This window comes from Galeopterus variegatus, unplaced genomic scaffold (assembly GCF_000696425.1).
Source record: "Galeopterus variegatus unplaced genomic scaffold, G_variegatus-3.0.2 Scaffold944, whole genome shotgun sequence".
In the NCBI taxonomy this organism is placed as follows: Eukaryota; Metazoa; Chordata; class Mammalia; order Dermoptera; family Cynocephalidae; genus Galeopterus; species Galeopterus variegatus.
The window spans coordinates 25975-40068 of NW_007727055.1; the positions used below are offsets into that span (position 1 = coordinate 25975).

Genomic DNA, 14094 nt, shown 5'->3' on the forward strand with positions numbered 1-14094 from the left:
GCGGGAGCGCCGCCGCGCTTCCCAAGCGGCGCACTTATCCAGTGCGCCACCGGTCCGGCCCATTTCTTTTTTTTTTTTTTGGTTGGCTGGTAAGGGAATCCAAACCCTTGACCTTGGTGTTATAACACTGCACTATAACCAACTAAGCTAGCTGGCCAGCCTGGATGAAAAATTTCTTGAAAGACACAAATTATCAAAGCTCAGTAAAGAAAAAAAATAGATGACCTGATTATTATCTGTTAAAGAACTGAATTTGGAGTTAAAAACCTTCCCATAAAGAAGGCTTCAGGCCAGGATGACCTCACTAGTGAATTCTACCAAATATTTAAGGCAGAAATAATACCAATTGTATAGAATCTTTTATCAGCACCGCACTCTACCTTTTTTTTTCTCTTTCTTTCTTTCTTTTTTTTTTTTTTTAAAAAAAGATGACTGGTAAGGGGATCTCAACCTTTGGCTTGGTGTTGTCAGCACAACACTCAACCAGTGAGCAAACCGGCTATCCCTATATAGAATCCGAACCCATGGCCTTGGTGTTATCAGCACCGCACTCTACCAAGTGAGCCACGGGCCGGCCTTAGAATCTTTTAGAATATTATAGAACTACAGTAGTAATTCTTCGTAACTTGTGATTTCTTCTGAACTTACTCTACTTTGTTTGCTTTTAATATTAACCAGTCCAGCTTTCTTTTGGTTAGTGTATATCTTTCTTCTATTTGTGTCTGTATTTCAAGTGGATATCTTATATCATATGGTTACTTTTTTATCTACTCTGAAAATCTCTGCCTTTTAATTGGGGTGTTTGGGCCATTTAAATTTAATATAATTATTGATATGGTTTAGTTTAAACCAACTATCTTGCTAATTACTATTTTTCCCATCTGTTCTTTGCTTCCCTTTTTTCTTTCTGGTTTCTTTTGGGCAAATTGAATGTTTTTTTTTTTTTTTTTTTTTTTTTTTTTAAAGATGACCGGTAAGGGGATGTTAACCCTTGACTTTGGTGTTGTCAGCACCACACTCACCCAGTGAGCTAACCGGCCATCCCTATATGGGATCCGAACCCATGGCCTTGGTGTTATCAGCACCGCACTCTCCCGAGTGAGCCACAGGCCGGCCCCCAAATTGAATGTTTTTATGATTCCATTTACCTCTTTTGTTGGTTTATTAGCTACAGTTCTTTTTCTGGGTTAGGATTTGTTTTATATATCCTTGACTTATCAGTGTAGCTTCAATTAATATTATATCATTTTATGTATGCTTCAATTAATATTATATCATTTTATGTATACTCATAACAGTATGCTTTCATTTTTTTCTCTTCCTGCTTTTGGGCTATTGTTATCATACATTTTACTTCTACATATGTCAGAAACCCCACAGTACATTATTATTACTTTTGCTTTAAACAGTCTCTTTTGAAGACATTTAAAAAACAAAAAGTACTTTATATCCATATATTTACTATTGGGGCTCTTTATCCGTTTGTATTGATCTAGATTTTTATTTGATATCATTTCCTCTGCCTGAAGGACTTTCTTTTACATTTCTTGTAGTACATGTCTGCTGGAGATCAATTCTTTTAGTTTTTTTTTTTTGATTGAAATATAATTCACATACTATACAATCCACCATCTTAAAGTGTACACTTCAGTAGTTTTTAGTATACTCACATGGTTGTGTAACCATTGCTATGCTGTAATTCCAGTGCATTTCATCACCCCAAAAGAAACCCCTTACCCATTAGTAATCCCTCTCCCTAGACTCGGAGAACCACTAGCCTACTTCCTGTCTCTATGGTTTTGCCTTTTTTGGATATTTCATATAGATTAAATCATATAATATATGACCTTTTGCGTCTGGCTTTCACTTACCATAATGATTTTAAGGTTTATCCATTTTGTAGCATGTATCAGTACATCTTTTTTAATAGTTTTTCATTGCATGGATAAGCAATATTTTGTTTATTTGTTTATTAATTGATGGACATTTGGGTTGTTTCCACATTTTGGCTCTTATAAATCTGCTGTGAACATGTGTGTACAAGTTTTTGTGCGAGCGTATGTTCTCAGTCCTCTTGGGTATATACCTAGGGGTGGAGTTGCTAAATCATTTGTAATCCTATGTTTCACTTTTTGAGGAACTGCCTGACTGTTTTCCACAGTAGCTGCATCATTTTACATTCTAGCCACCACTTTATGAGGAATCTACTTTCTCATCCCCTTTAACACTCGTTATTTTCTATTTTATTTATTATATATATTCCTAGTGGGTGTGAAGTGGTATATATATTTTATTTATTATATATATTCCTAGTGGGTGTGAAGTGGTATATTATTATGGTTTTGATTTGCGTTTCCCTAATGATTAATGATATTGAGCATCTTTTCATATACTTACTGGCCATTTTATAGGGTTTATTTTATCCATCTTTAACATCCATGTTTTCTCTTCTTTGGGGGATGCTCATTTAAATTCTTTGCCCATTTTATTTTTTTATTTAGTTTTTTTTTCCTTTGCATATTTAAAAATTGCCTATTATTTGTCTTTTTGTTGTTGAGTTTTTTTTAATATGATGTATTAAATTGATTGATCTTCATGTATTGAAACAATCTTTTATTCCTGGGATAAATTCCACTTTTGTTATGGTGTATAATCCTTTTAATATGCTGCTGGATTTAGTTTGCTAGTGTTTTGTCAAGAAGTTTTGTATCTATATTCATATGGGATATTGATCTGTAGCTTTTCCCTTGTGATGTCTTTTTCTGGTTTTGGTGTCAAAGTAATACTGGCTTTATAAAATGAGTTGGGAAGTATCTGGATGAGGTAATGAATGATTGGCTTTAATTCTTTTTTAAACGTTTGGTAGAATTCACCGGTGAAGCCATTTGGTTACGGGCTTTTCTTTATGGGCAGTTTTTTGATTGTTAATTCAAATCTTTTTACTTGTTACAGGTCTGTGGGGTTTTTTTTTTTTTTTGTTTTGTTTTTCCTTCAGTCAGTTTTGGTAGTTTTTGTCAGTTTTTTGATTGTTAATTCAAATCTTTTTACTTGTTACAGGTCTGTGGGGTTTTTTTTTTTGTTTTTTTTTTTCCTTCAGTCAGTTTTGGTAGTTTTTGTTTTTCTAGGAATTTTTCCATTTCATTGGAGTTATCTAATATATTGACATACAGTTATTCATAGTATTTGCTTATAGTCTTTTTTGCTTCTTTAAGGTTATAATGTCCACTCTTATTTCTGATTTTACGAATTTGAGTCTTTTATTTCTGTATTTTTCATGATCATTCTAGCTAAAGGTTTATCAGTTTTGTCGAACTTTTCAGAGAACCAACTTTCGATATCACTGATTTTTTTTTTTTAATTCACCAGCTCCCTCCCAACCCCTACTCTGTTCTTTATTATTTCCTTTATTCTGCTTGCTTTGAGTTTAGTTTGCTCTTTTTCTTGTTTCTTAGGGTGAAAAGTTAGGTTAATGATTTGAGATTTTCTTCTATTTTAAAGTAGTCATTACAGCTATAAATTTCCCTCTAAACACTGTTTCTTCTGCATCATATTAGTTTTGGTATGTTATGTTTTCATGTCATTTGTCTCTAAGTATTTTCTCTTGTGATTTCTTCTTTGACCTGTTAGTTATTTAGGAGTGTGTTGTTTAATTTCCACATATTTCTGAATTTCCAAATTTCTTTCTCTTATTGATTTCTAATTTCATTCCATGTGATTGGACAAGATACTTACAGTCCAAGACATTGATTTTTTTTTTTTTTTTAAAGATGACCGGTAAGGGGATCTTAACCCTTGACTTGGTGTTGTCAGCACCACGCTCAGCCAGTGAGCGAACCGGCCATCCCTATGTGGGATCCGAACCCGGGGCCTTGGTGTTATCAGCACCGCACTCTCCCGAGTGAGCCACGGGCCGGCCTACCCAGCATATGTTCTGTCCTGGAGAATATTCCATATGCACTTGAGAATTTGTGTATTATTGGTTGGAGTGTTCTGTAAGTGTGTGTTATGTTTAGTAGGATTATAGTGTTGCTTAAATCTTCTTTCTCCTTGCTGCTCTTCTGTCTAGTTGTTCCATTCACTTTTGAAAGTCAGGTATTGAAGTCTCCAACTCTCAGTTTTGTAAGTCTGAAAAGTCCTTATTTTATTTTTGTTTTTGAGAGAAATTTTCAATGAGTATAGTATTCAAGGTGAGAGTTATTTTTCTTACCACACTTTCGGGTGTTCTTCTGCCTTGCATTTTTTTCTCTTCAGAATTCTGCTGTTATTCAAATTATTCCTTTGTATCTTATTCCCCATCCCTGCTTTTTAGATTTTCTCTTTTATCACAGGTTTTGTTCAGTTTGCTTAAGATGTGCCTGGGTATGACTTTATTCATGTTTATTCTGCTTCACGTTCATTCAGCTTCTTGAATCTACGGGTTTATGGTTTGCAACAAATTTGGACTATTTTTTTTTGTTACTTCAAATATTTTTTCTGTCCCCCATTTGCATTGGTCTTTCAAGGATTTCAGTTACTCATGTATTTGACCACTTGAAGTTCTCTTACAGTTCACTGATATTCTGTTCTTTCTTCTTCTTCTTTTTTTTTTTTTTTTAAAAAAAAAGATGACTGGTAAAGGGATCTTAACCCTTAACTTGGTGTTGTCAGCACCACACTCTCCCAAGTGAGCCAACCGGCCATCCCTATATAGGGATCCGAACCCATGGCCTTGGTGTTATCAGCACCACACTCTCCCAAGTGAGCCGTGGGCCATCCTTCTGTTCTTTCTTTTTCAATCTTTTTTCTCTCTGTTTCATTTTGGATAGTTTCCTGTCACTATATTGGCTAAATTTGTCTCCTGTGAGTGTTTAATTTGCTGTTAATCTTATCCAATGTATTTTTTAACCACAGATGTTGTTTTAGTGTATCTCTAGAAGTTTGATTTTTTTATATCTCCTTAGCATGTTTACACTTTTCTCTATCTGCTTGAACATACAGAATATATTAGAATAACTATTTGATGTGCTTGTCTACTAATTCTATCTGTGTTACTTCTGAGTGTGTTTCTATTGATTGATTTTTCTAATTATATTTTGTATTTTCTTCTTTGCATGCCTGGTAAGTTTTGTTTTGTAGTAAGTCTTTTATTTATTTATATTTTAATTATTTTTAATTGACACATAACTGTACATATTTATGTGGTACAATGTGAAATCTGGATTCAGGTATACAGTGTGTAATGATCAAATCAGGGTAATCAGTATATCCATCACTTCAAATATTTGTCATTTTTTTGTTTTGAGAACATTCAGAATCCTCTCTTCTAGTTATTTGAGATTATACAATAAATTATTATTAACTATAGTCACCCTACAGTGCTATAGAATACTAGATTTTATTCCTCCTATCTAGCTATAATTTTGTATTGCCAATCTCTCCCTATTCCACCACTACACCCCCACCCCTTTTTGGTCTCTAGTAACAACTATTTTATGCTCCACTTCTGCAAGATCAACTTTTTTAGCTTCCACGTATGAATGAGAACATGCAGTATTCATCTTTCTATGCCTGGCTTATTTCATCTAACATAATGCCCTCCAGGCTCATCCCTGATGCCCCAAATGGCAGGATTTCATTTTTTTTATGGTTGAGTAGTATTCCGTTGTTTATATATACCACATTTTCTTTATCCAGTCATCTGCTGATGGACATTTAGGTTGATTTCATATCTTGGCTATTGTGAATAGTGCTGCAATAAACATGGGAGATCTGTTATACCTTTAACATATTGATTTCCTTTTACTTTGTATATATGAGGGGTCTTTAAAAAGTTCCTGGAAAGATTTGTATTCTTCTAAACCCATTTTTCCATGAACTTTTTGAAGTACCTTTACATATCCAGTAGTGGGATTGCTGGATCATATGGTAATTCTCCAAGCTTTTTGAAAAACCTTTCTTATTATTTTCTATAATGCATGTTTGGTAATTTTTGATTGGGTGCCAGATAATGTGGATTTTACATTGTGGATTTTACATAGGTTTCTAGATAGGAGATACCAAAATTGTAGAGATGTTAGTTTTTTCTAAATTTATACACTTAAAATAATATCAGTCAATTCGAAAGACTTTGGAACTTTACTACCTGGTCTAAAAGTTCACAAGGTAGAACGTACTAACGTTAACAATAGAAAGGACACCTTGTATTAGCCACTATTTTAGGTACCACAATGAAAGAAATAAGCAAAAATTCTTGCTCTTTACACTAGCATTTTAGCTGGGGGAGACAGGCAATATGTCTGGTGAAAAAGTGTTAATTTGTGTTGAAATAAAGATGAATTGGCCTTATGAATCTCATTCCTCATTGTTACGTATGGTTGGAATTTAGTGCCACCCTCTTTACCTGTAATAAACTAGGCAAGTTACTTTTCTATTTTTTGCTTTCTTTACATTTGAAGTAAGGAACAGGTTGAAGCAGTAGTATCCTAACTCTCTCATATGTGCTATACAAACTTTTCACTTTTAAGTTTAACTAGTGTTGAATACATGAAAGAGGTAGACATGGAACTGTTTGGTGCGAGTTCCCTAAAGGGGCTTCACAGAGCCAGAGACAGTGCACTGGATGAGCCCACGGTAGGCCTCGCTCTGCCATGGACCGTTGTGTACCAGATCCTTCCCTGCATACTGGTGAAATGCAGAAGTGAGAAGTGGCTTCAGTAGGGAGATGAGCAGTGATGGGAGAGTTATTGTGAAGGGAGTGGGAATAAGTTCGAAAAGTAAGTACAATCTAGAGACTTGGCACAGGGGTCAATTGTGAATTCCTTTCCCCTCAGAAGTACTAAGTCAGAACCTCTTCTTAATACAGAAACAGGAAAATTTAGAGAGAGTGATTTGGTGTGGGCTAGAGGTGCAGGGAGTGATGAGGAGAAAGTGCAGTTACTTTTTAATCCATTTTCATGTTGGATCTTGTGTTAATATTACTTGATATACAAGAGGATATGTCTGATAAACAAATGAAAAAAAAGTCTTATTGGAGTTATGATGTTAGTGATAGCTGAAGTGATGAGAATAGTCTCCTGAGGACAAAGCAGAAAGAAAGTCACTTAGTTTTAGGCACTGGATTTTGGTGGTGAGATGAGACAGAGATGCGTATTATATTGTATCATGAACAGCATCAGAGGAAAATGAGATCCAAAAAGAAGATATTGATTACCCTTGAGAATGCAATGGTAACCATTGAGAATGCCATAAATAAAGGATGCAGTGATATTTATAAATACCAAGTGATTTAAGGAATAGTGATTCAAACACTAAATCCTCACTAATTCTAACTTCAGTCTATTAGGGTTTATCTCTAGAGATTTTTAAACTAGAGCAGGGGTCAGTAAATCTTTTCTTCACAGGGCCAGAGGGTAATATTTTAGGCTTTGCAGGCCATAATAGTCTCTATCACAACTACTAACTGCCTTTGCATGAAACTAGCTTCAGATAATATTTAAACAAATGTGTGTGGCTGTGTTCCAGTAAATATTTACAAAAACAGTGATAGACTATATAGTTCGCCCACCTTTGAACTACAGAAACTTCTGCTTTGGGGCTATTTTTTATGTATTGTTCTTTTGCTCTGTTTAAGAAGTAAATTGACATTGGCTAACTTCTTTTGATAAAAATTATTAAAACTACATATGAGTATTGAAGCTTAGAAATTCTAGAAGGAATTACTGTTCTGCTGATCTTGTAGAATTTAATAAACTTGACTAATCAACCCTCCAACCCCCACCTTTCCACCCTTCATCCCCAACCCTTGTGCCCTGAAATATGAGATGGCAGAACTGAAATAGGTACATTTGCTCCCCTTCCCCCCAAAATAGAATGACTAGTTCAATGTGGTTTGAGTTGATGTATTTCCTTTTACTATTTTACCTATTTTAATAATTTTCTTTTCCTTTTTCAGTCACGGAGAAATCTATGTGAAGAGGCTTTGTTAAAAATTAAAGGTGTTATTAGCTTTACGTTTCAAATGGCTGTTCAAAGATGTGTGGTGCGAATCCGTTCAGATTTGAAAGCAGAGGTTAGTATTTTAAATGGCTGAGAATGCTTGAGTTACAGGTAAACACATCAGTGTTCAAACCTGTTCCTTTTATGCCTAGGCTTTGGCATCAGCGATAGCGTCAACCAAGGTGATGAAAGCTCAGCAAGTTGTGAAAAGTGAAAGTGGAGAAGAGGTAAAAGTTTATTTAGTTTTCTTTATACCCAACTCAGACTCTTGGTTACTTTTTATGGCTAGGAGATTGCCAGTATTTCTAGACCAACAGTTGCCAAATATGTAAGAATGTGGTGTTTCTCGGTTAACAGTTAACCGTTCTAGAAATATAAAGAGATCTTTTATGGATTTCAGAGTCTGCTTTTGTGAAGAAAACTTTTTATCTCAGTGGAGGTATCTTGCTGATTTTATAGGGAAATAAAAGATATATGGTTTCTTTACATTTATTTTTAAAGTACTTTCTAACCTTAACTAGTGTTGCCAATCCAAAAAATAAAGGTGCAACCATTGGGCAAGTAAATAGGGTGACAGTCCTTGCCAGTCACTACTCTTTTCACTAGCTTTGTGATAGGGGAAATTAATATGTATGCTTTGAGCTCATTTGGGTTCCCCTAGACATGGGGTTCCATACCTCTCCAGGGGCCCACAGAGGTTGCTCATTTACTCCTAGGGCCTCAGCAGATCAGTATCTGAGTTCTCATTTGCAGTTTTCTTTTCTGTGCTTATGTAGTGCTCAGCAATTGGGCCAACCATCATGTAAGAGGAAAAGTTTAGAAGGAATAGCACCCCTGAGAATAAATATGGTAATTAGCATTAGGAGTAAGGTTGACCTTTAATGTATGACACATATGTATATGTCATATATATATAATGTTTTATATATTTATATTAAACATTAAGTTGATTTTGTGATAATTTTTAACAGATGTTGGTTCCATTCCAAGATACTCCTGTGGAAGTAGAACAGAATACAGAGCTGCCCGACTACCTGCCTGAGGATGAGAGTCCTTCAAAGGAGCAGGACAAAGCAGTGTCCCGGGTTGGCTCACACCCAGAGGGTGGAGCTGGCTGGCTGAGCACAGCTGCAAACTTTTTATCCAGATCATTTTACTGGTGACTTCAATTTGGGGCTCAAGGACTGTGTGAACCAACAAGGGGCCAGTTTTCCATTGTTGTGGTGAACTGTCAAGTGCAATTTGCAATAAGTTATCATGAAAAGTTTTTAGATTACATGATTGTGTATGCTGCATTATACATTTTATTGGACATTTTACCCACTGAGTGGCAAAAAGGGCAGAGGTGACAGGTGGAATTGCTTTGTTTATGAAGGTATTTTGGTTTTGTTTTCCTTTGCTTAATTGCCTCACTTTTTAAAAATCATGGGTCCACTGTTAAAACCAAACATGTATGTGCAGCTTTACATTTTATTTTACATGATGCACATGATTAGGAAAACTCATTTTCTCCTCAAGTCTCAGGACCTATCTGAAGAGAAGTTTTTTTGTAGCTAGCTCACGTTGTGCATGAAGTACCGAACATTTTTCTCTGCTTTTTTTCATGAAGGATACATGCTTTGGTACTCTTCACTAAAAGTTGAAAACATTTTTTGTTACCCCTCTTTTGTGCCTTTTTAATTTTGCCAACCAGGTTTATAGAAAGGATATTACTAATGATATTTTGCAAATTAAAATATGTTCATTTGAACATAATAGTCCCCTATAAATACAACTGTACAAAATCTTTTTAATCTTATTATAATTTTAATAAGATTAAAACAAAATCAATTGAGAAGAAGGAAACATGTATATTAGCAAAGTGCTTTTGGAGACTGTTTGAATGTGACCAAATGTGGTTCTAGTTGTCTACTGTTCACTTTGGTTTATATCAGCTCTTGAGAGTTAAGTCCACCATGATATCGTGAATAACTGTAAATGGCCTCTAGGCCTTACTTTGTGGTTATACACTATTTACTGCTTGAAAAAAATAATAGTAGTAAAGAACTGACAAACTTGAAAAAAGGAAACAAAAATTGAACGCCTATTATGCCGCGGTGCCACTTTGGTAGAGTCTAACTTTAAAACGTGAATTGCTTGGTAGAAGCTTATTCAGTAGGTATTTCCTTATATTGCCTTTTGTGAGTTTATTATGAAAATGCTGCAGTCATATTGAATGAAAAATTACCCAAATTATTGCTTATAAAGAAATAAAGCCAGCATTGGTCACTTAATCTTGTTTCTCATGTCCAGCCAAAAAAAAAGGAACTTCTGTGAAGGTAAGATAAATAAATATGTATACATATATATATATTTTTTGGTAGGTGAGAGCTAATTATACATATGCAGTGCTTTATTAGATTTCTGAAATATTTGTCAACTAAATTTTTTTTGGAAACCCAACTAAATCCAGATACATTTTTATGTTAATGTGGTTAAAAACTAATAGGAAGAAATTGAAATTATTTTTATCAACCTGTAGAGCTGCTGTTTACTACTTGGAGAATGTGAAATGAAAATTGGATCCCGAATGGTTTCCTTGTTTTCATTGCTTCTCTTTTAGAGAAAATTAAAATTACCCATTGTCACTGGAGAAAAAATAATTGCAAAATATCATCACTAGTGAGGGTCTTGAGTTCACTAATGTTGTGACCTTTTTGAGGGAAAGTTATTGAGGGAATTGAGAACAATATTTCTTCATGTGTTTGGTCTTTGATGCAGGTGACACGCACAAACTGAAAATACAAGCTTTCAGGGCACACATTGCTCTAAATGCATAATACAACTTGCTGCCAGAACCAGATGTGTTGAAAAATAAAACAAAACCACCTCCTTTCTATAGCCATTAAAGCAAAGTTTACTGTTTTAACAATTTTGTACTTTATTTTGCATTGCCACATATCTGCTTATTTGAAAAACTATGTCCCTTTGGAAGTAGTGGTTTCAGTGCAAGTAGGAATTACAGCTTGATGTTTGTGTGTTGTAATTCTAAGTGTTCTTTTATTCCAGGTCTTATAGAGCAGTTAAGGCAACTATAACAGCAGTTTTTGAAATATGTTGTAAAATAATTAAAGGAAACATAATTAAAATTGAATGGATATTGTATTCTTGTGATATAAGCATTATTGATTACTCTTAAGCCTGTTTGTACACACACTGCCTGGCATACTCTCCCAGGTCCCTGCAGTATGTGACTAATTCCCGTGAACCTTCTATTCATCTGCTTCCCAACATCACACCTCTCTCTCCCCAGGATTGGGACAGATGCTCCCTTAAATACACTCATCATAGCACTTATCACAGTATGTTAAAATTGCATACAGTGTATGTTCCCTACTAAGCTCTGAGAATAGAGAGAGTCTTCTTCACATTAATGTTGTAACTGTACCTGGCCAATAATAAATGCTCAAATATTTTTTGGGAAAACGAACAAAGAATTTTTTTTTTGGACTGGTAAGGGGGTTGCAACCCTTGGCACGGTGTGGTCTGCACCATGCTCAGCCAGTGAGTGCACCGGCCATCCCTATATAGGATCAGAACCCACGGCCTCAGCCCTACCAGCACCGCACTCTCTCCTGAGTGAGCCATGGGGCCGGTCCGAACAAAGAATTTTTAAAAAATCTGTAAAAATAAATGAAATCTACTTAATAGGGCAAAAGGAAAAATGTCAGGTTATATATATATATATATATTTTTTTTTTTTTCTGGGCAATTAATTGGTAAGTATTTAGCAAACTCCTTCATTTATTTTGTAATTTGGTTTTTATTTTATTTTATTTTTTATTTTTTTTTCCTTTTTGTCTTTTTTACTGACGAGTAACAGGATCGCAACCCTCGGTGTCGCGCCCGTACCGCGCTCAGCCAGTGAGCGGGAACCGGTCTCCACATGGGATCCAAACCCTCAGCGGGAGCGCCGCCACACTCCCAAGCGGCGCACTCTCCAGTGTGCCACCGGGCCGGCCCTGGTTTTTATTTTTTTTAAAAGTGGGAGGGGGCATAATACTTGCTCCATTGAATGAAGTTAGGATTAATTTATCCTGATTCTTACTGTGTAGGTGTGTGTCCATGTCCATATATACAAGGGTACTTCAAAAAGTTCATGGAAAAATGGAATTGAAAAGTAATATGCATCTTTCCATGAATTTTTTGAAGACCCTTATGTGTGTATATATGTGTGTGTGTGTATATGTGTGTATATATATAAATAATGGTTTCAATTCGATTTTTGTTTTATCATTTACTAGCTATGTAATCCTAGGTAATAGTTTAATTTCTGAACTTTTCTTCATTAGTAAAATAGAGATAATTCTTCTACTTCATGGGGTCATTATTAGGATTCAGTAAAATCATGCGTGCTTTAAAAATTAAACATTTACCAGTGTATGAGGGAATTATTGTTACTAGAAGTTTGACATAATTTTCTTTTCCTTGATTCTGAAGTGATACACTTATACTTTTCTAATCACACTTTTATCTGACTCCCTATCTTTCTACATCCAATCAGAGAGGTTTTTTTTGAGGCTTATTCATCTGCTGTTTGATTTTTATCTAAATTTTCTTCTTTGAAGAATTCATCTGTTGTTAGGATTTCAATTACCTTTGTGTAGGTATCTTCTCAATTTCCATTGTTCTGGTCCCTTTGGACAGCTCTCCTTCCTTTACAGTATCTATCAAATGTAAAGTCTGTGAATTTTTATTTCAATTAGAACAAAACTAATGGTAGGCATACATTAAATTTAACGAAAACTAATTCTGTGCCAGGCACTGTTTTAATTGCTTTACAGATATTTACTTGTTTAACCTTTAACAACTATGAGGTGTAGGTACTCTTATTAGATCACCATTTTACAAAGAGGAAAAATGAGACAGAGATTAAGTAACTCATTATTCCAGGTCACACTCGGTCAGTCTGGCTCCTGAGCCTCTACACTGTCACAAGTCAGCCTGCACTTAATGTCCCCCTCCTGTGACTTTCTATTTCTATCACCACCAGTTCTAGTCCAGGCTTGTATTAGGCCAAGTGACTTACCTCTGTTAACAATCAAACTTCAGTGTCTGGAGACTAGAAAGGTTAGGTACATGAAAGAAAGAAGCCTGATCAGGAAAACACATGGAAAGCACCTGGCCTATTTAAAGAGGGAAAGCACATTTTACTCATGTGGATTGTTGGCTTTTAAGAATGCAGAGATTCTGGACTTTTTGCTCTTCCAGATCCTAATACACTACCTGATCCACATAAAACATGTCGGTCAGCTAGAAACTGATTACTCTTACTTCTAGAAAAACCCAATTTTAATTTGTCAGATTAATCTTTTTTTTTTTTTTTTTTTGTCTTTTTTCGTGTCCGGCAATGGATCGCAACCCCCAGGGTCGCGCCCGCACTGGACCGGGACCGGCAACGGGATTGCAACCCTCGGTGCCGCGCCCGCACCTCGAGCGCCGCCATGCTCCCAAGCGGCACACTGTAGCAGTGCGCCACCGGGCCGGCCCTGTCAGATTAATCTTAACAGTTTTTTTTTTATTATTTTCTGCTTTAATGTCAACAGTCACCTATAGATTAAAGTTTGGACTGCTTTGTCTAGCATCAAAAGTGTCCTGAGAGTTTAGCCCCTAACCTGTTCTTTCACACATTCTGCAAGCATTAGTTCAGACTTTCTGTATGTAAGGCACAGTTGTATATCTCATTGTTACAAAAAATAGTCTGCTTTACTTATGCTTGTCTGTTATAGCTTAAATATTTCATATTCATCCAACTGTCTAGATCTTTTTTTTTGACGGGTAAGGGGATCACAACCCTTGGCTTGGTATTGCCTGCACCACGCTCGGCCAGTGAGTGCACCAGCCATCCCTATATAGGATCTGAACCTGCGGCCTCGGCGCTACCAGCGCCACACACTCCCGAGTGAGCCACGGGGCCGGCCCCAACTGTCTAGATCTTTGCTCATATTCTTATCTGGAATTTTCTTCTTTACACTCTGATCCCCTCTAAAATATTTTATTATAAGAACTTTTATAACAAAAATAACAAACTCAGCATATTGCACACATGCTTAAAGAAAGCACAAGCCACCTGTCATCCCA

At 35.7% G+C, this 14094-nt stretch overlaps 1 protein-coding gene across 2 annotated transcripts in view; it reads left to right on the plus strand.

Moving 5' to 3' along the window:
* The window catches only part of ARMC1 (armadillo repeat containing 1), a 32216-nt gene extending 21098 nt beyond the window's left edge, over positions 1-11118 (plus strand). For both annotated transcript variants that reach the window (XM_008573629.1, XM_008573630.1), the window contains 3 exons: positions 7931-8047; positions 8127-8201; positions 8946-11118. In XM_008573629.1, coding sequence (XP_008571851.1) covers positions 7931-8047; positions 8127-8201; positions 8946-9137 — 384 coding nt within the window. In that variant the 3' untranslated portion in view covers positions 9138-11118. The remainder of the gene's footprint in view (positions 1-7930; positions 8048-8126; positions 8202-8945) is intronic.
* The last annotated feature ends 2976 nt before the right edge of the window (positions 11119-14094 follow it).